General features: G+C 44.0%; 1 protein-coding gene across 4 annotated transcripts in view; it reads right to left on the bottom strand.

Annotated features, from left to right (window-relative positions):
- PPFIBP1 (PPFIA binding protein 1) overlaps positions 1–24,881 on the bottom strand; it is a 139,930-nt gene that overhangs the window by 67,638 nt on the left and 47,411 nt on the right. For 2 of the 4 annotated variants that reach the window (XM_038769359.1, XM_038769351.1), the window contains exons 6-9: positions 16,726–16,857; positions 10,976–11,068; positions 10,565–10,657; positions 2,325–2,439 (exon numbers count right to left, since the gene is read on the bottom strand). In XM_038769359.1, the coding sequence (XP_038625287.1) occupies positions 2,325–2,439; positions 10,565–10,657; positions 10,976–11,068; positions 16,726–16,857 (433 nt within the window). The remainder of the gene's footprint in view (positions 1–2,324; positions 2,440–10,564; positions 10,658–10,975; positions 11,069–16,725; positions 16,858–24,881) is intronic. The other 2 variants (XM_038769367.1, XM_038769366.1) reach the window with 1 other exon arrangement.

Raw genomic sequence — 24,881 nt, forward strand, 5'->3', positions numbered from 1 at the left:
TCAAAGCCCGGGCTCTTTCCGCTGAGCCCCCATCTTACCTCCTTCCCTTCCCCACAGCACCTGTATATATGTATGTATGTTTATACATATTTATTACTCTTTATTTATTTATTTTACTTGTACATATCTATCCTATTTATTTTATTTTGTTAGTATGTTTGGTTTTGTTCTCTGTCTCCCCCTTTTAGACTGTGAGCCCACTGTTGGGTCGGGACTGTCTCTATATGTTGCCAACTTGGACTTCCCAAGCACTTAGTACAGTGCTCTGCACACTGTAAGCGCTCAATAAATACGATTGATTGATTGATTTATGGATTGATTGAGCCACGCTAGCCCCCCATGGGACAGCCTGATCATCTTGTGGCCTCCCCAGCGCTTGGAATGGTGCTTTGCACATGGTGGGCGCTCGATAACTGCCATTATTATTATTATTATTATTATCACCTTGTAACCTCCCCAGCGCTTAGAACAGTGCTTTGCACATAGTAAGCGCTTAATAAATGCCATTATTATTATCTTGGGGGAGTCACTTCTCTGAATGCTTATATTTCCTGGCCCAGCTGTGACAATTCAGGGATGTGGCAGAGGCTCACACAGGAGACTATGAGCTCGTTGTGGGCAGGGAATGTATCTGTTCGTTGTTACAGTGTACTCTCCCAAGCACACAGGACAGTGCTTTGCACACAGTATGCGCTCAATAAGTACAACTGAATGAATGAAAGCAGTCGTGTAGTCTTCTTTGCTGTGGGGATTGCAGAGATAGCAATCAGGAGAACGGTGGAATTTACTAAGTGCTTACTATGAGCCACGCGCTGGAAGTGCTAGGGTAGATAATAGCAATAATAATAATAATAAAGATGGTATTTCTTAAGCGTTTACTAGGTATCAAGCACTGTTCCAATCGCTGGGGTAGATACAATAATAATATAGTATTTCTTAAGCGCTTACTATGTGTCTAGCACTGTTCCAATCGCTGGGGTAGATACAAGCTAGTCAGGTTGGATAATGATAATAATAATAATGATGGCATTTATTAAGTGCTTACTATGTGCAAAGCACTGTTCTAAGTGCTGGGGAGCTTACAAGGTGATCAGCTTGTCCCACGTGGGGCTCACAGTCTTAATCCCTATTTTACAGATGGGGGAACTGAGGCCCAGAGAAGTTACGTGACTTGCCCAAACAGCTGACAACTGTCGGAACAGGGCCTGTATCCCGGGAAGGTAACTGAGGGCCAGAAAAGTTAATCAATCAATCAATCGTATTTATTGAGCGCTTACTGTGTGCAGAGCACTGTACTAAGCGCTTGGGAAGTACAAGTTGGCAACATGTAGAGACAGTCCCTACCCAACAGTGGGCTCACAGTCTAAAAAAGTTAAGTTAAAAGTTAAAAGTTAAGTGACTTGCTATGCTCACACAGCAGACAAGTTGGCTTCCAATCCCGGCTCCGCCACTTGTCCGCTCTGTGACCTTAGGCGAGCCACTTCATTTCTCCGGGCCTTAGTTGCCTCATCTGTAAAATGGGGATTAAGACTGTGAGCCCATGAAGGACAGGGACTATCCAGGATACAGGCCCTGTTCCACATGGGCCTCAGTGTCTTCATTCCCATTTTACAGATGAGGGAGCTGAGGCCCAGAGAAGCCAAGCAACTTGCTGGTGGTCACGTGATAATCAGGTCAGACACAGTCCCACACAGGGTTTGCTTTCTAAAGGGGGAGGGACGACAGGGATTTCCTCCCCATTTCACAGATGAGGAAACCGAGGCACTGAGAAGTTAAGTGACTTGTCCGAGGTCACACGGACACGAGGTTACTCTATTTATTACCTGTACATATTTACTATTGATTTTGTTAATGATGTGCCTATAGCTTTAATTCTATTTGTTCTGACGATTCTGACACCTGTCTACATGTTTTCTTTTGTTGTCTTGCCTCCCCCTTCTACACTGTGAGCCCGTTGCTGGGTAGGGACCGTCTATAGATGTTGCCGACTTTGACTTCCCAAGCGCTTAGTACAGTGCTCTGCACACAGTAAGCGCTCAATAAATACGATTGAATGAATGAATGCTTCTGCTTCTCCTAGCCTGTGAGCCCACTGTTGGGTAGGGACTGTCTCTATATGTTGCCAACTTGTACTTCCCAAGCGCTTAGTAGAGTGCTCTGCACACAGTAAGCGCTCAATAAATACGATTGATTGATTGATTGTGCAGTGAGGATCAAGAGTTGCTTGTCTCAGGTAGTCTGGGACAATTCTACTCGGAGGCGGGGGTGAGACGAGGGTCCGGGGGGGTCCCGTTAACTTCGCTCCTAAGAGCCCCCGATCTTACCTCCATGGACAATTTCAATCCCTTCTCCTTTCAGCTTGCAAACCAAGTTCTCCTGCAGCCGCTTCACTTCACCTTCTTTCTCTTCCAGCTCCTCTTTTAAGGACGCCAGCTCGTCCTGCGGAGAGCGTACAATTCTCTTAGATTCGTGAAAGGGAAATGTGCCCTCGATTTTAAAATGCGGAATGAACCTCTTTGAAGGTAATATCAGGCAGCAGGCAAGTGACAGAATTGGCGTTAATTAGAACCCAGTCTTCTGATTCCCAAGTCCAGGCACTTTCGACTAGGCTAGACTGTGAGCTCCTTGTGGGCAACACTGTTATAACTGTACTCGCCCAAGCACTTAATAATAATAATAATGATAATAATGGCATTTATTTTATTCTATTTTTTTAATGGCATTTATTAAGTCTTTCGACTAGGCTAGACTGTGCAAGCGCTTAGTACAGTGTTCTGCACACAGTAAGCGCTCAATAATTATGATTGATTGATTAGACTGTGAGCTCCTTGTGGGCAACGCTGTTATACTGTACTCTCCCAAGCACTTAATAATAATAATAATAATAATAATAATAATAATAATAATGGCATTTATTTTATTCTATTTTTTTAATGGCATTTATTAAGTCTTTCGACTAGGCAAGACTGTGCAAGCGCTTAGTACAGTGCTCTGCACACAGTAAGCGCTCAATAAATACGACTGATTGATTAGACTGTGAGTTCCTTGTGGGCAACACTGTTATACTGTACTCTCCCAAGCACTTAATAATTATAATAATAATAATAATAATAATCATGGCATTTATTTTATTCTATTTTTTTAATGGCATTTATTAAGTCTTTCGACTAGGCAAGACTGTGCAAGCGCTTAGTACAGTGCTCTGCACACAGTAAGCACTCAATAAATGCGATTGATTGATTAGACTGTGAGCTCCTTGTGGGCAACACTGTTATACTGTACTCTCCCAAGCACTTAATAATAATAATAATAATAATGATGGCTTAATAAGGAGAAGCAGCGTGGCTCAGTGGAAAGAGCATGGGTTTTGGAGTCAGAGGTCATGGGTTCAAATCCCGGCTCTGCCAATTGTCAGCTGTGTGACTTTGGGCAAGTCACTTAACTTCTCTGTGCCTCAGTTACCTCATCTGTAAAATGGGGATTAAGACTGTGAGCCCCCCATGGGACAACCTGATCACCTTGTAACCTTCCCAGCACTTAGAACAGTGCTTTGCACATAGTAAGCGCTTAATACCATTATTATTATTATTATATGATCGATTGATAGGCTATACTGCCTGAATAGTGAAGTTTGAGAAGTCATGGGGGGGGCCAGTGCAGAAGCCCACTTGAGTAAGGAATAATAATAACAATAATGATGGCATTTATTAAGAGCTTACTATGTGCTAAGCACCGTTCTAAGCGCTGGGGAGGTTACAAGGTGATCAGGTTGTCCCACGGAGGGCTCACAGTCTTCATCCCCATTTTACAGATGAGGTAACTGAGGCTCAGAGAAGTTATGTGACTTACCCAAAGTTACCCAGCTAACAATTGGCAGAGCTGGGATTTGAACCCATGACCTCTGACTCCAAAGCCCAGGCTCTTTCCACTGAGCCACACTACTGAGCACTAAGGTACACTGTACAATGCCCGCACATGGTGAGTGCTCAATAGATAGGATTAACTGATAGGCTATACTGCCTGAATAGTGAAATTTGAGAAATCAGAGGGGGCCAGTACAGATGCCCATTTGAGTAAGGAAGTCCAGACATGCGCTTTTTCAAACCCAATACACATGGTCTCCACACACTGGCATGTTAAAAACAGTTCAAAAGCCCAATAATTAACATTAATGTTTTCGGTCAGAAGCAGAGAAGCAGCGTGGCCTAGGGGATACAGCCTGAACCTGAGAGTCAGAAGGACCTGAGTTCCAATCCCGGCTCTGCCACTTTCACTCATTCAATCGTATTTAGTGAGCGCTTACCGTGTGCAGAGCACTGTACTAAGCGCTTGGGAATGCCAAGTTTTAGGGAAGCAGCGTGGCACAGTGGAAAGAGGGCTTTGGAGTCCGAGGTCATGGGTTTGAATTCCGGCTCCGCCACTTGGCAGCTGGGTGACTTTGGGCAAGTCACTTAACTTCTCTGTGCCTCAGTTACCTCACCTGGAAAATGGGGATGAAGACTGTGAGCCCCACGTGGGACAACCTGATCACCTTGTAACCTCCCCAGAGCTTAGAACAGTGCTTTGCACATAGTAAGCGCTTAATAAATGCCATTATTATTATTATACAAGTTGGCAACATATAGAGACGGTCCCTACCCAACAATTTGTCTGTTGTGTGGCCTTGGGCAAGTCACTTCGCTTCTCTATGCCTCAGTTACCTCATACATAAAATGGGGATTGAGGCTGTGAGCCCTTTGTGGGACCTGGATTGTGTCCAACCCGATGAGCTGGACATTTAGAACAGTGCCTGGAACAATAAGAAGCACTTAACAAATACCATTTTTTAAAAAAGAGTCCAATGAGAGAACAAATTCTGACAACTGTCTCTAGTCCAGCACTTAGAACAGTGCTTTGCACATAGTAAGCGCTTCATAAATGCCATTATTATTATTATTATTAGTATCTTACCAGATATCTGGGCTGATAATGTGGTTGTTAAGACATTACAACTTAAATACACTATTTCAGAAGCCAATCACAAATGTGGATCAAGATTTGAAAGTCCTTACAAAAGCGAAACAGCCCAACTAAGTAAACCTCAGCACCAGGCTGACTCTTTATCAGACACAACCAGGGAAAGTAAATGAAACACAAAATTCAAAATTTGTCTGTTTTACCTGTCTGGCCTCAGCAAAGATTAACAGTGAAGCCTTGTAGCCCAAGTCTACTGTATTTATTGAGTGCTTACTGTGTGCAGAGCACTGTACTAAGTGCTTGGGAGAACACAATTTAACAATAAACAGACACATTCGCTACCCACAACAAGCTGACAGTCTAAGGATTAACTCCAAGCTAAAGCATCATTTTAAGTTTTGGCAGCATTAAGCCTTTAAGATGAATTTTGATGCTCTTTTATTTTTCTGCTCTCTATGAAGAAAATTCTAAAGCTTGGTTTTAAGAATTGTAACTGTTTACAAGTCACCTTTACTGATAATTTGAGCTTTATATGGGGGCTTTAATTTCCAAAGCGCTCATTTTTGTCCTCACATCACCCCTGTGTGGTCGGAAGAGTAGGTATTATCATTCCCATTGCATAGATGAGGATACTGAGGCCTAAAGAGGTGAGGAGATTTAGTTGGGCAGAGAATGTACCTGTTATATTTTGCTATTGTCCTCTCCCAAGCATTTAGTACAGTGCTCTGCACACAGTAAGCGCTCAATAAATACAATTGACTGACCAACCCTAATAGGCAACTGGCAGGCCACTGGCAGAGCAGCAACCAGAAGCCAGAATCCCAGCCCTGTTCTCTTTTAATAATAATAATAATAATGATGATGGTGTTTATTAAGCGCTTACTATGTGCAAAGCACTGTTCTAAGCGCTGGGGAGGTTACAAGGTGATCAGGTTGTCCCCCGTGGGGCTCATAGTCTTAATCCTCATTTTCCAGATGAGGTAACTGAGGCACAGAGAAGTTAAGTGACTTGCCCAAGGTCACACAGCTGACAATTAGTGGAGCCAGAATTCGAACCCATGACCTCTGACTCCAAAGTCTGGGCTCATTCCACTGAGCCATGCCGCTTATGTTTGTACATATTTATTACTCTATTTATTTATTTATTTATTTTACTTGTACATATCTATTCTATTTATTTTATTTTGTTAGTATGTTTGGTTTTGTTCTCTGTCTCCCCCTTTTAGACTGTGAGCCCACTGTTGGGTAGGGACTGTCTCTATATGTTACCAATTTGTACTTCCCAAGCACTTAGTACAATGCTCTGCACATAGTAAGCGCTCAATAAATACGATTGATTGATTGATTGATTGATTGATTATCAACAGTACGTTTTTCCAAATCTCTATGGAACATTGGCTAATAATAATAATAATTGTGGTATTTTTTAGGTGCTTCCTATGAGCCAAGCACTGTTTGAAGGGCTGGGGTAGATACAAGATGAACAGGTTGGACCCAGTCCATGTTCCACATAGGGCTCAGAGTCTTAATCCCCATTTTACAGATGAAGGAACTGAGGCACAGAAAAGTGAAGTCATTTGCCCAAGGTTACACAGCAAACAAGTAGTCAGAGAAGCAGCGTGGCTCAGTGGAAAGAGCCCAGGCTTGGGAGTCAGAGGTCATGGGTTCTAATCCTGGCTCCGCCACGTCTGCTGTGTGACCTTGGGCAAGTCAATTAACGTCTCTGAGCCTCAGTTACCTCCTCTAAAATGGGGATTAAGACTGTGAGCCCCACGTGAGACAACCTGATCATCTTGTATTTATTTTATTTTCTTAATATGTTTGGTTTTGTTCTCTGTCTCCCCCTTCTAGACTGTGAGCCCACTGTTGGGTAGGGACTGTCTCTATATGTTGCCAACTTGTACTTCCCAAGCGCTCAGTACAGTGCTCTGCACACAGTAAGCGCTCAATAAATACGATTGATTGATCGATTGTATCCCCCCTAGCGCTTAGAACAGTGCTTCGCACATAGTAAGCCCTTAACAAATGCCATCAAAAAAAAAGGGGGTGGAGCCGGGATTAGAACCCATTCATTCATTCATTCAATTGTATTTACTGAGCGCTTACTGTGTGCAGAGCACTGTACTAAGCGCTTGGGAAGTACAAGAACCTATGACCTTCTGAGTCCCAGGCCCATTAGGCCATGTTGCTTCTCTAGGGAACACTGGATAATAATAATAATGATATTTGTTAAGCGCTTACTATGTGCCAGGCACTGTTCTAAGTGCTGGGGTAGATAAAGATGATCGGGTTGGATACAGTCCCTGTTCCACAAAGGCCTCATAGTCTCCATCCCTATTAGTACAGTGCTCTGCACACAGTAAGCGCTCAATAAATACGATTGATGATGATCCCTATTTTACAGATGAGGGAACTGAGCCACAGAGAATAAACTGACTTGCCCTAGGTCCCTCAGCAGACAAGTGGTGATGGCAGGTTTAGAACCCAGGTCCTTCTGACTCTCAGGCTCCATCCACTAGGGTCACGCTGCTTGTCTCCCCTCTCGCCCTGACGGGAGCAGGTTGTGGGCAGGGATTGTCTCTACTCCTGTACTGTAGTTTCCCAAGCGCTTAGTACAGTGTTCTGCACACAGTAAGCACTCAATAACTATGATTGACTGAAAGGAGGGAGAAGCAGCCGGGAAGCCAACGCAGCTTTATTTTAGAAGTAGCGCGGCCTAGTAGATAGAGCCCAGACCTGAGAGTCAGAAGGACCTGGGTTCTAATCCCAGCTCCGCCATTTATCCGCTGAGCGACCTTAGGCAAGTCATTTCACTTCTCTGGGCCTCAGTTCCTCAGCTGTAAAATGGGAATAAAGACTGTGAGCCCCACGTGGGACAGGGATTGCGTACAAGATGACTACCTCGGTGCTCATTATAGGCCCTGGCACAGAGTAAGTGCTTTAGAAGTAGCACAAAAGAAAACACAAAGAGTTTTCAATGAGGAAATGTACGAGAGCTGAAAGCAGAGAGCAAAGACCAGAGGGTTTTCAAGCGACTGGAAAGAGGGAGAGCACTTACTACAGTGGCAGGCCCAGAACAGGAATCTCCATTAGATTGTAAACTGCTTGAGGGCAGGGAGCTTGGGTTAGTACAGTTGATTTATTGAGCGATTACTGTGTGCATGGAACTGTACTATAAGAGACTACACTATACTACAATACAATAGACACAACAAGTTTACAATCTAGAGGGGGCTTACAGTCCCTCTAGAGTCAGTCGCTGTTGTACTCTCCCGGGTGCTTAGTACAGTGCTTTACCCTCAGCAGGTGCTTAATAAATACCATTAATTAGCTGATCGGGTCCTCTAGACTGTAATCTCATTGTGGGCAGGGAATGTGTCTCTTATATGGTTCTATTGTACTCTCTGAAGTATAGTGCTTTGCACTCAGGAAGCACTCAATACATATGATTAATTGCTCAATGCTGAGGAGAAAGTAGGCTATAATAAGCCCCTAAATTCCATCCCCTCGTCAGAGATGAGCTTTTGTAGGTAGCTCATCAGTCTGCTAAGAAATGGAATTTGCCTCTGGGCAAGGTTAAAGTCAGATTTAGCTGTTCATAATAATGATCATAATGACAATCATAATAATAATGGCATTTATTAAGTGCTTACTATGTGTAAAGAACTGTTCTAAGCGCTAGGAAGGTTTCAAGGTGATCAGGTTGTCCCACGGGGGGCTCACAGTGTTAATCCCCATTTTACAGATGAGGGAACTGAGGCCCAGAGAAGTGAAGTGACTTGCCCAAAGTCACACAGCTGACAATTGGCAGAGCCGGGATTTGAACCCATGACCTCTGAGTCCAAAGCCCGGGCTCTTTTCCACTGAGCCACGCTGCTTCTCAGGGTATTTATTAAGTGCTTACTGCATCCTAAACACCGTACAAAGCACTGGGGTAGATACGAGTTAATTGGGTCAGATGCAGTCCTGGTCCTTCATGGGGCTAATACTTCGGAGGAGACTTAGTTTCATCTTTTCAATCTGTTGATTGAGTTTTTACTGAACTTTTTTTTATGGTATCTGTTAAATGCTTACTAGGTATCAGGCACTGTACTAGCATTGGAGTAGATGCTAAGCTAATCAGGTTGGAAACAGTCAATGCCCGCCATGGGGCTCATAGTCTTCATCCCATTTTACAGATGAGGTAACTGAGGACCAGAGAAGTTAAGTGACTTGCCCAAGGTCCCACAGCCGACAAGAGGGGGAGTGGTCGTGACTCCCCGGGCCCTGTTCTATCCACTAGGCCAGGCTACTTCTCACTTGGGTAAATGCTTGACTCAATCATTCAGTATTATTTATTATTATAATAATAATGATTGCATTTATTATTTATTATTCATTATTATTATTCATTATTTTATTTTATTTGTTACACACTGTGTGAAAAGCCCTGTACTAAGTGTTCAGAAGAGAAGAGAATTGGCTCCGCCAATTGTCAGCTGTGTGACTTTGGGCAAGTCACCTAACTTCTCTTATGACTCTATTTATTTATTTATTTATTTTGCTTGTACATATCTATTCTATTTATTTTATTTTGTTAATATGTTTGGTTTTGTTCTCTGTCTCCCCCTTCTAGACTGTGAGCCCACTTTTGGGTAGGGACTGTCTCTATACGTTGCTAACTTCTATTTCCCAAGCGCTTAGTACAGTGCTCTGCACACAGTAAGCACTCAATAAATACGACTGATTGATTGATTGATTCTCTGTGCCTCAGTTACCTCATCTGTAAAATGGGGATTAAGACTGTGAACCCCCCGTGGGACAACCTGATCACCTTGTAATTTCCCCAGTGCTTAGAACAGTGCTTTGTACATAGTAAGCGATTAAAAAATGCCACCATTATTATTATTATTAAGAGTACAGTGGAGTGGCCTGTCCTCAAGGAGCTTCTACTCTAGCTGAGGAGTGGAATACACTGAAAAACACATTAAACTGCACAGTGGCCTTTTTGCGTTTCTAGACTGTGAGCCCACTGTTGGGTAGGGACCATCTCTATACGTTGCCAACTTGTACTTCCCAAGCACTTAGTACAGTGCTCTGCGCACAGTAAGCACTCAATAAATACGATTGAATGAATGAATGAAATCCCCCCAGTGCTTAGAACAGTGCTTGACACACAGAAGCAGCATGGCTCAGTGGAAAGAGCCTGGGCTTTGGAGTCAGAGGTCATGGGTTCAAATCCCAGCTCCACCAACTGCTAGCTGTGTGACTCTGGGCAAGTCATTTAACTTCTCTGGGCCTTGGTTCCCTCATCTGTAAAATGGGGATTAAGATTGTGAGCCCCCCGTGGGACAACCTGATCACCTTGTAACCTCCCCAGCGCTTAGAACAGTGCTTTGCACATAGTGAGCACTTAATAAATGCCATTATTATTATTACAGTAACCACTTAACAAATACCACAATGATGATGAGGATGCCGTATCATATTTTTGAAAGAAAAGGCTTACGGTCCGAAAATAAAGTACGTGATCTACGACAAACGGCATGACAGCCACGCAGAAGCATGCGACTGCAAAAGGGGACACACACACTACACACATGCCCAGAGCCCCGATGAGTTACTCCACCTTCAGCGCTTCGCACTTTTGCTCCATCAGCTGCTTTTCATACTGCATCTGACCCACCTTGATTTTCATGCTAGAAAGTTTGGCCATTAAAGACTGGTGAAGGAGACAGAGGAGTGAAAGGAAAAGTAAAGCTAGAAAAGAGCTAAGAGAACAGACTTAATACAGCCGAGAAACGGGATGCCCAGGTTTGTCTTCGCGGTAAGAGCCTGGTTTTTTTTATTTCAGGCCAGAAGGGCTTAAATGCTATTCGACGGTGGCTCCCCGTCCGAGGTTTCGTGCGGCGGGGATATGGCTGGGATGGAGAAATTCGATCGTAAAAGTGGGGTCGTGAGGGGAAGCTGCTTTTATTTTCTCTGGGAGCACTGAGCCATGGATTTGGGCCGAAGCGGTCTCTCTCTGAGGGTCACTGACCTTGGTGGACTTGAGCTTTTTCTCATATTGAAGTCTCTCACTGTCCATCTCTCCCACTCGGAACCTCAATTCATTGATTTCCTGCATCAAACCCTGTTCAACAAGAAAAAACGGAGAGAGAGAGAGGGAGAGTCGTTCATTGTTAAAGCGGAGTGAGAAAATGAAAGAAAATGTTATCTCCATAAATCAGACCACATAATGTTTATAGGTTCATAATGTTTGTGTGACCTTGGGCAAGTCACTTAACTTCTCTGAGCCTCGGTTACCTCATCTGTAAAATGGGGATTAAGACTGTGAGCCCCACGTGGGACAACTTGATCACCTTGTATCCTCCGCCAGAGCTTAGAACAGTGCTCTGAACATAGTAAGCGCTTAATAAATGCCATCATTATTATTACACCTGTATATATGTATATATGTTTGTACATATTTGTTACTCTATTTATTTTGCTTGTACATATCTATTCTATTTATTTTATTTTGTTAGTATGTTTGGTTTTGTTCTCTGTCTCCCCCTTTTAGACTGTGAGCCCACTGTTGGGTAGGGACTGTCTCTAGATGTTGCCAACTTGTACTTCCCAAGCGCTTAGTACAGTGCTCTGCACACAGTAAGCGCTCAATAAATACGATTGATGATGATGATGATGATATAGGCATTTAAATATAATAATTATAATGATGTCGGGGATATTTGTTAAATGCTTACTACATGCCGAGCGCTTTGCTGTGTGTAGATGCAATCCAATCGGATTTATTTATTATTACTCTATTTATTATTACTCTATTTATTTATTTTACTTGTACATATCTATTCTATTTATTTTATTTTGTTAGTATGTTTGGTTTTGTTCTCTGTCTCCCCCTTGTAGACTGTGAGCCCACTGTTGGGTAGGGACCGTCTCTATATGTTGCCAACTTGGACTTCCCAAGCGCTTAGTACAGTGCTCACACAGTAAGTGCTCAATAAATACGATTGATTGATTGATTGATTGACTGATTGATTCTGTCCCACATAGGGCTCACAGCCTAATGGGGAGGGAAAGCAACGTGGCCCAGGAATCAGAAGGACCTGTGTTCTAATCCCGGCTTCGCCACTTGTCTGTTGTGTGACCTTGGGCAAGTCACTTCACTTCTCTCCCCCGCCTAGACTATAAGCTCGTTGTGGGCAGGAAACGTGTCTTTTCATTGTTGCATCGTACTCTCCCAAGCTCTTGGTACAGTGCTCTGCACAAGGTAAGCAGTCAATAAATACAATTGAGTAAATGAATTAATGAATTTGCTAAGTGCTTATTATTTATCAAGCCCTAGGGTAGATCAAAGCTAATCAGGTTGCACACAGTCTCTGTCCCATATGGGATATGTTGCCAACTTGTACTTCCCAAGCGCTTAGTACAGTGCTCTGCACACAGTAAGCACTCAATAAATACGACTGATTGATTGACTGATATGGGCCTCAGTCTTAATCCCAATTTTACAGATGAGGAAATTGAGGCACAAAGAAGTGAAGTGACTGTGAGCCCGCTGTTGGGTAGGGACCGTCTCTAGATGTTGCCAATTTGGACTTCCCAAGCACTTAGTACAGTGCTCTGCACACAGTAAGCGCTCAATAAATATGATTGAATGAATGAATGAATGACTTGTCCAAGGTCACAAAGCAGACAAATGACAGAGTGAGGATTAGAACTCAGGTCCTCTGATACCCAGGCCTGTGCTCTATCTACCAAGCCACACTGCTTCCACTAAGGGCTTCATAAATACTATAACCTCTACTATCCCTACAGTACTCTGTACACAATATGTGCTTTAATAGTATTCATTCATTCAATCGTATTTATTGAGCGCTTACTGAGTGCAGAGCACTGTACTAAGTGCTTGGGAAGTACAAGTTGGCAACATATAGAGACGGTCCCTACCCAACAACGGGTTTTATTATTACTACCATCTTCCGCACACAGCAGATGCTCAATAAATACAGTTACTACCTCTACAGTGCTCTGTATACAGTAGATGCTCAAAAACTACTATTAATACTACTTTCATTCATTCATTCATTCAATCGTATTTACTGAGCACTTACTGTGTGCAGAGCACTATACTAAGTGCTTGGAAAGTACAATTCAGCAACAGAGACCATCCCTGCCTACACTGGGCTTACAGTCTAGAAGGGGGGAGATAGGCATCAAAACAAGTCAACAGGCATCAATATAAATAGAATTACAGGTATATACACATCAAAACAAGTAAACAGGCATTAATATAAATAAATAGAATTCTAGATATTCATTCATTCATTCAATCGTATTTATTGAGCACTTACTCTGTGCACAGCACTGTACTAAGCGCTTAGGAAGTAAAAGTTTGCAACATTGCTCTCCCCCTCGTCCCCCTCTCCATCCCCCCCATCTTACCTCCTTCGCTTCCCCACAGCACCTGTATATATGTATATACGTTTGTACATATTTATTACTCTATTTATTTATTTTATTTGTACATATCTATTCTATTTATTTTATTTTGTTAGTATGTTTGGTTTTGTTCTCTGTCTCCCCCTTTTAGACTGTGGGCCCACTGTTGGGTAGAGACTGTCTCTATATGTTGCCAGTTTGTACTTCCCAAGTGCTTAGTACAGTGCTCTGCACATAGTAAGCGCTCAATAAATACGATTGATGATGATGATGATGATATAGAGATGGTCCCTACCCAACAATGGGCTCACAGTCCAGAAGATATGTACATATAAACACAAGTGCTGTGGGGCTGGGGGAGAGCTAAGGGAGCAAGTTGGGGTGACGTGGAGGGGAGGGGAAACTGAGGAAAAGGGGGGCTTAGTCTGTACTTTCACTACAGTGTTCTGCACACAGAAATTGCTCAATAAATACTGCTGATTGGCAAGTGGATTTATAAGTTATTTATTGTCTCTCTCTCTCTCTGAGGAAATATCCACTCTCTCCCCAGTGACTTTTCCGGGAAGGGAACCTTTCACAGCTCCAGCTCTAAGGGAAGTTATAGATATTGTACAAATATGCACATCCTGTACATATTTACTATTCTATTTATTTTGTTAATGATGTGCATCTAGCTTTAATTCTATTTGTTCTGACGATTGTGACACCCGTCTACATGTTTTGGTTTGTTGTTTTGTTGTCTGTCTCCCCCTTCTAGACCGTGAGCCCGTTGTTGGGTAGGGACCGTCTCTAGATGTGGCCGACTTGGACTTCCCAAGCGCTTAGTACAGGGCTCTGCACACAGGAAGCGCTTAATAAATACGGCTAAATGACTGAATGAAGTATCATCATCATCAATCGTATTTATTGAGCGCTTACCGTGTGCAGAGCACTGTACTAAGCGCTTGGAAAGTCCAAGTTGGCAACATCTAGAGACAGTCCCTACCCAACAGTGGGCTCACAGTCTAAAAGGGGGAGACAGAGAACAAAACCAAACATACTAACAAAATAAAATAAATAGAATAGATATGTACAAGCAAAATAAATAAATAAATAAATAGAGTAATTGTCCCTACTTTTGTCCAGAAGGGGAAGCTGTTGAATCAGATGAAAAATTCCCACGCAAACCAGCAACCCCAAGGCACATGTAAGATGGTGAACATGTGCCTTACATATGCTGCTTACATGAGAAGCAGCGTGGCTCAGTGGAAAGAGAACGGACTTTGGAGCCAGAGGTCATGGGTTTGAATCCTGGCTCTGCCACTTGGCAGCTGGGTGACTTTGGGCAAGTCACTTAACTTCTCTGGGCCTCAGTTCCCTCATCTGTAAAATGGGGATGAAGATTGTGAGCCCCATGTGGGACAACCTGATCACCTTGTATACCCCCAGAGCTTAGAACAGTGCCTTGCACATAGTAAGCGCTTAATAAATGCCATTATTATTATAGTGTATGAAGATTCTCCCAAGGAACTTGAGGTTTTTCTCCGGTTTTATTAGTCTTGAAGGTTTTAGAAATTTTATCCATTCTGGAATTTCAAACCAAAACCAATCCTGCATTAAGTGGACAGAACAGGGGACCGGGAGTCAGAAGGTCATGGGTTCTAATCCCAGTCTCTGCCACCTGTCTGCTATATGACCTTGGGCATGTCACTTCACTTCTCTGGGCCTCAGTTACCTCATCTGGAAAATGGGGATTTTACAGAGAAAAGCCCCGGCTTTGGAGTCAGAGGTCATGGGTTCAAATCCTGGCTCTGCCAATTGTCAGCTGTGTGGCTTTGGGCAAGTCACTTAACTTCTCTGGGCCTCAGTGACCTCATCTGGAAAATGGGGATTAAGACTGTGAGCCCCCCCATGGGACAACTTGATCACCTCGTAACCTACCCAGCGCTTAGAACAGTGCTTTGCACATAGTGAGCGCTTAGTAAATGCCATCGTTATTATTATTATTATTATTCTCTGGGCCTCAGTTATCTCATCTGTAAAATGGGGATTGAGATTGTGAACCCCAGTGGCACCAGGGACTGTGTCCAACTCGATTTGCTTATACAATAATAATAAGAAGAAGAATGGTATTTGTTAGGCACTTACTATGTGTCAAGCACTGTTCTAAGCACTGTGGTAGATATAAGGTTATCAGGTTGTCCCCCGTGGGGCTCACGGTCTTAATTCCCATTTACAGAAGTGGTAACTGAGGCACAGAGGAGTTAAGTGACTTGCCCAAAGTCACACAACTGATGAATGGCGGAGTGGGGATTACAACCCATGACTTTTGACTCCCAATGCTGTGCTCTTTCCACTAAGCCATGATGTTCTCTAATCCACCCAAGCACTTTGTACAGTGCCTGACATATAGTAAGCACTTAACAAATACTATTATTATTATTATTATTACAAAAAGGCTAAAACTTTGTGTTCTAATCCCAGGGTCTTCGGCAAGTCACTTAACTTCTCTGTCCTGCTGATTCCTCATTTGTAAAATGGAGATTAAATACCTGTTCTCCCTCCCCCTTTATCTATGAGCTTGATGCGAAACAGTCTGACTGAACTATATCTACCCCAGTGCTTAGCACAATGCTCAGTACCTAGGAGGCAATGACCAAATGCCAGCCAGTTATTAACTATGAAGCAGCATGGCTCAGTGGAAAAAGCCCGGGCTTGAGAGTCAGAGGTCATGGGTTCTAATCCCGACTCCGTCGCTTGTCTGCTGTGTGACCTTGGGCAAGTCAATTAACTTCGCTGTGCCTCAGTTACCTCATCTGTGACCCTAGTTACCCTAGTGATCATGGGGATTAAGACTGTGAGCCCCACGTGGGACAACCTGATTACCTTGTATCTACCCCAGCTCTTCGAACAGTGCTTGACACGTAGTAAGCGATTAACAGATGCCACTATTATTATTAATATTATTATTATTATTATTCAGCTCCCGTTGGAAGATCACTACCAATTCCTTCCTACCCAGAGAACGGCACCAGCTCTTGCCGTAAAGGTGAACCTTACATAAAGAAGCAGCTGTACTTAGGGTGGCAGGATTCATTCGTTTATTCAGTTGTATTTGAGTGCTTACTGCATGCAAAGCACTGTACTAAGCGATTGAGAGTGTACAATAACAATAGACAGGCCATTGAGGGGAAAAAATAGGGGTCTCAAGTAAAGTTGAAAATACTGTATTTGACCTGGTCTTCCACCGGCACAGAGGTAATCATTTCTGTAAGCAACAGATTGAGTACCAATCACATTTAACATGCATGGATGAATTAAAGAAGCACAGTAGTAGTAAAGGTGTGTATGTTTGGTTCAACTCACCTCTGTGTCTCTGAACCGATCTTCATAATCTAATCTGTCCTTCTCCACGGTCGTCAACTTTAACTTCAAATTGGATACTTCAGCCATAAGGTCAATCTTTTGACTTTCCAAGGAAGTCCTACTCAACAGTTCCTAACAAGAGTAAAGACAGACACATTTTAAATGGCGTTTCAACATTAATAACAATAATAATAATAATAATGGCATTTATTAAGCGCTTACTGTGTGCAAGTAAGCGACTGTGAGCCCACTGTTGGGTAGGGACTGTCTCTATATGTTGCCAATTTGTACTTCCCAAGCGCTTAGTACAGTGCTCTGCACATAGTAAGCACTCAATAAATACGATTGATGATGATGCAAAGCACTGTTCCAAGTGCTGGGGAGGTTACAAAGTAGCTTGTCCCACAGGAGGCTCACAGTCTTAATCCCCATTTTACAGATGAGGTAACTGAGGCCCGGGGAAGTTAAGTGACTTGCCCAAAGTCACACAGCTGACAATTGGCAGAGCCGGGATTTGAACCCATGACCTCTGACTCCAAAGCCCGCACTCTTTCCATTGAGCCACACTGAATAATGGCATTTATCTCCCAGAGGAGGCCATTTTCAAAAGCCTGGTGGGATGGGCGCATTTTCTCATCTTCCTTTCAATCCAAACTGAAGTCCCTCTAGCATCATCATCATCATCATCAATTGTATTTATTGAGCGCTTACTATGTGCAGAGCACTGTACTAAGCGCTTGGGAAGTACAAATTGGCAACATATAGAGAGAGTCCCTACCCAACAGTGGGCTCACAGTCTAAAAGCAACGTAAAACAGTGGAGCCTAGTGGAAAAAGCACGGGCCCGGGAGTCAGAGGACTTGGGTTCTAAACCCGGCTCTGCCCCTTACCTCCTGTGTGACCTTGGGCAAGTGACTTAACTTCTCTGTGCCTCAGTTACCTCATCTGTAGAATGGGGACTGAGACAGTGAGCCCCACGTGGGACAGGGACTGTGTCAGACCCGATTTGTTTGTATCCACCCCAGTGCTTAGTACAGAGCCTGGCACATAGTAAGCACTTAACAAATACCATAATTACTATCATTATTATTTTCTGTGCCTCATTTCCCTCATCTGCAAAATGGGGGTTCAATATCTGTTCTTGACTTGCTCCATTTATTCATCTCCCCCATCCAGCCCCATGGCACTATCTGTTTAGCTGAAATTTATTTATTTACCTTAATGTCTGCTTCCCCCACTAGACTGTAAGCTCACTGTGGGCAGGGAATGTGTCTGCTTATTGTTATACTGTATTCTCCCAAGCTCTGCGCACAGTAAGCACTCAATAAGTACGACTGAATGAATGAATACTAAGATTGGGAGCCCCTTTGGGACGTACCCCAGTGCTTAGTCTAGTGTTTGGCATATAGAGAAGCAGTGTGGCTCAGTGGAAAGAGGAAGGGCTTTGGAGTCAGAGGTCACGGGTTCAAACCCCGGCTCGGCCAAATGTCAGCTGTGTGACTTTGGGCAAGTCACTTCACTTCTCTGTGCCTCACTTACCTCATCTGTAAAATGGGGATTAAGACTTGCCCCATGTGGGACAACCTGATCACCTTGTAACCTCCCCAGTGCTTAGAACGGTGCTTTGCACATAGTAAGCGCTTAATAAATGCCATCATTATTACTATATAGTAAGCGCTTAACAAACACCACAGTTATTACAAAACAAAAATGAGTGTGAGGTCACACAAATCATTTTAGGATACAGACCCATGATTTATTACTATTCTGGTTACTCTACTTAATAGCCATTTATTAGTCTCCCTCCCGATACAGATAAAAGCCCAATGTTGTCTGGTTAAAAATGCTATATTTGTCCCTATGCTAATTAAAAATCAATTCCGGGACCTGGGAAAGTCTGAATGGCACAAAAGTGTTTGCCACTGCAAGGCAACATTGACAAGGAGCCAGAGCGGGGAGACAGGTAACGTGGTGTTGGCTAAGGATCAGACAGACTCAACAGTCTGCACATAGTAAGCGCTCAATAAATATGATTGATGATGAAGAGTCAACCAGTGAGACTGACTGGGCGCTTACTGTATTCATTCATTCATTCAATCGTATTTTTTTTAATGGCATTTATTAAGCGCTTACTATGTGCAAAGCACTGTTCTAAGCGCTGGGGAGGTTACAAGGCAATCAGGTTATCCCACAAGGGGCTCACAGTCATAATCCCCATTTTACAGATGAGGGAACTGAGGCCCAGGGAAGTTAAGTAACTTGCCCCAAGTCACACAGCTGACAATTGGCAGAGCCGGGATTCGAACCCATGACCTCTGACTCCAAAGCCCGTGCTCTTTCCACTGAGCTACGCTGCTTCTTATTGAGAGCTTACTGTGTGCAGAGCACTGTACTAAGCGCTTGGGAGGTAGAAGTTGGCAACATACAGAGACGGTCCCTACCCAACAATGGGCTCACGGTCTAGAATGCAAAGCACTTCACCAAGCGCTTGGGAGAGTCCATTAGATAGAGTTGGCAGTTGTGATCTATGCCCACAATGAGCTTACGGTCCAGAGGGTGAGACGGACATTGATATAAATAAATTCCATATATGTATGTAAATGTTGGTCTGGTGGAGGGGTGGGTGTGAAAATAATTACATGATACAGATCCAAGAATGCAGCTGATTTCCCCCTTTCATTCACTGGAGAAGCAGCATGGCTCAGTGGAAAGAGCACGGGCTTGGGAGTCAGAGGTCACGGGTTCAAATCCCAGCTCCGCCAATTGTTAGCCGTGTGACTTTGGGCGAGTCACTTCACTTCTCTGGGCCTCAGTTCCCTCATCTGGAAAATGGGGATTAAGACTGTGTGCCCCCCATGGGACAACCTGATCACCCTGTAACCTCCCCAGCACTTAGAACAGTGCTTTGCACATAGTAAGCGTTTAATAAATGCCATTATTATTATTATTATTATTATTAACTGAGCACTTTCTGTATGCAGAGCACTGTACTAATCGCTGGAAAGAGGACAATATAATAACAAACGGACAAATTCCCTGCCCACAACGAGCTTTCGGTCTACAGGCGGGAATGCTTCTGTCCCCGGGACTGTCTCCTCCTACAGTACTTCTTCTCAGACAGGAGGAGAATGTGTGGAAACTTCACAAGCATGGACACACACCTACAAACACCTCCCTCACACACACATACCATATACACCCAACCAGTCAGTCAGTCATTCGAGTTATCGAGCGCTTACTGTGCGCAGGGCACTGTACTAAGCATTTGGGGGAGTACGATAGAACAATGTAACAGACGCATTCCCTGCCCACGATGAACTTGCAGTCTACGGGGGGAGACGGACATGAATAGAAAGAAAGAAATTATACAGATGGACCGAAGTGCTGTGGGACTGGGTTGGGGGATGAAGAAAGGGAGCAAGCCAGGGTGACGTAAAAAGGGAGTGGGAGCAGAGGAAAGGAGGGCTTTAGTCAGGGAAGGCCTCTTGGAGGAGATGCACCTTCAGTACGGCTTTGAAGCAGGGGACAGTCATTGGTTGTTGGATATGAGGAGGACCAGCATGCCAGGACAAAGGCAGGACGGGGGCGAGAGGTTGGTAGTGAGATAGATGAGATCGAAGTAGCCATACACACCCAGCAGAGGGTGGAAGCAGAATAATAATAATAATAATAATAATGATAGCATTTATTAAGCGCTTACTATGTGCAAAGCACCTTTCTAAGCGCTGGGGAGGATACAAGGCGATCAGGTTGTCCCACGGGGGGCTCACAGTCTTCATCCTCATTTTACAGATGAGGGAACTGAGGCCCAGAGAACTGAAGTGACTTGTCCGAAGTCACACAGCTTGTAATCAGGATGTCTTCCCTGATTACTTCCCTCTCTCCTGATCACCTTTGCATTTCAGGCCTTCCTCCCTAGGCCCTCTGATACTCACCCCACTCTCATCCCTAAAGCATCTAGATGCATATTCTTATACTCAGTTGCCTGTCTAACCTGTAATAATAATAATAATAATGAGGCAACGTGGCTCAGTGGAAAGAGCCCGGGCTTTGGAGTCAGAGGTCATGGGTTCAAATCCCAGCTCTGCCAATTTTCACTTGTGTGACTTTGGGCAAGTCACTTAACTTCTCTGTGCCTCAGTTCCCTCATTTGTAAAATGGGGATTAAGACTGTGAGCCCCCCCGTGGGACAACCTGATCACCTTGTAACCTCCCCAGCCCTTAGAACGGTGCTTTTAGACTGTGAGCCTGTTGTTGGGTATGGACCGTCTCTATATGTTGCCAACTTGTACTTCCCAAGTGCTTAGTACAGGGCTCTGCACACAGTAAGCACTCAATAAATATGATTGAATGAATGAATGAATGCTTGGCACATAGTAAGCACTTAATAAATGCCATTATTATTATTATTATTGTTATTATTTGCTAAGTGCTTACTTTGTGCCAAGCACTGTTCTACGCACGGGGGCAGATATGTGGTAATCAGGTTGCCCCACATGGGGCTCACAGTCTCCATTTTACAGATAAGGTAACTGAGGCACAGAGAAGTGAAGTGATTTGCCCAAGGTCACACAGCAGACAAGTGGCGGAGCCAGGATTAGAACTCACGTCCTCTGACTCCCAAGCCCGGGCTCTTGACACTAAGCCACGCTGCTTCTGCTTCTGTAGTTTAACATCTGTCTCCCTGGTTTGACTGTAAGCTCCTTGAGATTAGGAACGATGTTTACTGACTCTAATGTACTCTCCCAAACGCTTAGTACAGTGCTCTGTACACATAAGCGCTTAATAAATATCACTGATAGATTGGAGTTTCCAGTCTGCCTCTACTAGTTTGCAGGTGAGACTGCTGATCAATTGGATTTATTGAGCGCTTACTGTACAATATAACTGAGTTGGTAGAAATGTTCCCTGGCCATTAAGACGCTAAAGGGGGAGATAGATATTAATATGAATAAATCAATTACGGACTGATTTGGACATTAGTGCCGTGGGGTGGTCTGAAGACTGTCTTACAGTCCCCTAGACTGTAAACTCATTGTGGGCAGGGAATCAATCAATCAATCAATTGTATTTATTGAGCGCTTACTGTGTGCAGAGCACTGTACTAAGCGCTTGGGAAGTCCAAGTTGGCAACATATAAGGACAGTCCCTACCCAACAGTGGGTTCACAGTCTAAAAGGGGGAGACAGAGAACAAAACCAAACATACTAATAAAAGAAAATAAATAGAATAGATATGTACAAGTAAAATAGAGTAATAAATATGTACAAACATATATACATATATACAGGATATATACTCTGGGCCTCAGTTACCTCATCTGGAAAATGGGGATTAAAAGAGGGAATGCAACATTGTATATTGTTTATCATCATCATCATCAATCGTATTTATTGAGCACTTACTATGTGCAGAGCACTGTAGTAAGCGCTTGGGAAGTACAAATTGGCAACATATAGAGACAGTCCCTACCCAACAGTGGGCTCACAGTCTAAAAGGGGGAGACGGAGAACAAAACCAAACATACTAACAAAATAAAATAAATAGAATAGATATGTACAAATAAAATAAATTAATAAATAAATAGAGTAATAAATATGTACAAACACATATACATATATACAGGTGCTGTGGGGAAGGGAAGGAGGTAAGATGGGGGGGATGGAGAGGGGGACGAGGGGGAGAGGAAGGAAGGGGCTCAGTCTGGGAAGGCCTCCTGGAGGAGGTGAGCTCTCAGCAGGGCCTTGAAGGGAGGCAGAGAGCTAGCGTGGCGGATGGGCAGAGGGATTGGGGGCATTCCAGGCCCGGGGGAGGACGGGGGCCGGGGGTCGATGGCGGGACAGGCGAGAACGAGGCCTAACGGTGAGGAGATTAGCGGCAGAGGAGCGGAGGGGGCGAGGTGGGCTGGAGAAGGAGAGAAGGGAGGTGAGGGAGGAGGGGGCGAGGGGATGGACAGCCTTGAAGCCGAGGGTGAGGAGTTTCTGCCTGATGCGCAGATTGATTGGTAGCCACTGGAGATTTTTGAGGAGGGGAGTGATATGCCCAGAGCGTTTCTGGACAAAGATAATCCGGGCAGCAGCATGAAATATGGATTGAAGTGGAGAGAGACACGAGAATGGGAGATCAGAGAGAAGGCTGATGCAGTAGTCCAGACGGGATAGGATGAGCGCTTGAATGAGCAGGGTAGCGGTTGGGATGGAGAGGAAAGGGCAGATATCTTGGCAATGTTGTGGAGCTGAGACCGGCAGGTTTTGGTCACGGCTTGGATGTGAGGGGTGAATGAGAGAGCGGAGTCAAGGATGACACCATGGTTGCGGGCTTGTGAGATGGGAAGGATGGTAGTGCCGTCAACAGAGATGGGAAAGTCAGGGAGAGGGCAAGGTTTGGGAGGGAAGACAAGGAGTTCAGTCTTCGACATGTTGAGCTTTAGGTGGTGGGCGGACATCCAGATGGAGATGTCCTGAAGGCAGGAGGAGATGCGAGCCTGGAGAGAGGGGGAGAGAGCAGGGGCAGAGATGGAGATCTGGGAGTCATCAGCGTAGAGATGATAGTTGAAGCCGTGGGAGCGAATGAGGTCACCAAGGGAGTGCGTGTAGATCGAGAACAGAAGGGGACCAAGCACTGAACCTTGGGGAACCCCCACAGTGAGAGAATGGGAGGGGGAGGAGGAGCCTGCAAAAGAGACTGAGAAAGAACGACCGGAGAGGTAAGAGGAGAACCAGGAGAGGACGGAGTCTGTGAAGCCAAGGTCAGATAGCGTGTTGAGGAGAAGGGGGTGGTCCATGGTGTCAAAGGCAGCTGAGAGGTCGAGGAGGATTAGGACAGAGTATGAGCCGTTGGATTTGGCAAGCAGGAGGTCATTGGTGACCTTTGAGAGCGCAGTTTCCGTGGAATGAAGGGGACGGAAGCCAGACTGGAGGGGGTCGAGGAGAGAGTTGTTGTTGAGGAATTCTAGGCAGCGAGTGTAGACAACTCGTTTACTGTTATATTGTACTCTCCCAAGCCTGTAGTACAGTGCTTTGCATGCAGTAAGTGCTCAATAAATACGGTTGAATGAATGAATGAAGACGAACGGTAGAAAATGGCTCAGAAGCCTACTTCAGAATTTTGTTATCTGAGGAGAAAGCCGTTCTCAAACCTCCGACGATGGCCAAAGATTGTTTCACTCAAGAGTTTTTAAGGGGGAATTCTTAAATACTCCCCCTGCTTACTAGAGGACAGATATCCCTTTATCAAAATGTGAAAAGCAGTTTTCAGTCAGAGAAAACAATCAATGACCGAATCAATGGTATTCATTCAGTAAAGTGCAATACGGTTGGGAGACGCAATCTTGAATCAAGGACGACCTCACCCAAAAGTGAATTTTCCCAACCAGCTCAGAGATCATTTCCTATTTTAGATTTCTATTTCTTCCACCCGTTCATGTGCTTGACACCAACTGCTCTAAATCTTTTATTAGGATGTGTAAGTCAGACACGAACACCACACGGAATTCGGTGTTACAATAAGCCCAAAGCTCTGAGAGACTAAAAGAAACCAGAAGAAGGTCCCTGGATCACTTGCTGGGGCTGTTTAGTGGGGTTTTTTTTTTTCATTTAAATAGTGTTTATTCATTCAATCGTATTTATTGAGCACTTACTGTGTTTATGAAGTGCTTATTACGTGCTAAGCACTGAACAAAGCACTAGGGTAGAAACGAGATGATTTGTACCTGTATATATGTATATGTTTGTACATATGTATTACTCTATTTATTTATTTTGCTTGTACATATCTATTCTATTTATTTTATTTTGTTAGTATGTTTGGTTTTGTTCTCTGTCTCCCCCTTTTAGACTGTGAGCCCACTGTTGGGTAGGGACTGTCTCTATATGTTGCCAATTTGTACTTCCCAAGCGCTTAGTACAGTGCTCTGCACATAGTAAGCGCTCAATAAATACGATTGATGATGATGATGATGATGATGCTAACTTGTACTTCCCAAGTGCTTAGTACAGTGCTCTGCACACAGTAAGAGCTCAATAAATACGATTGATTGATTGATTGTACACTATCCCTTTCCCACCCACCCAGGGCTCACACTCTAAGTAGGAGGGAGTAGGATTTAATCCCCATTTTACAGAGGAGGAAACTGAGGCACAGAGAATAATAATAATA

This window comes from Tachyglossus aculeatus, chromosome 2 (assembly GCF_015852505.1).
Source record: "Tachyglossus aculeatus isolate mTacAcu1 chromosome 2, mTacAcu1.pri, whole genome shotgun sequence".
In the NCBI taxonomy this organism is placed as follows: Eukaryota; Metazoa; Chordata; class Mammalia; order Monotremata; family Tachyglossidae; genus Tachyglossus; species Tachyglossus aculeatus.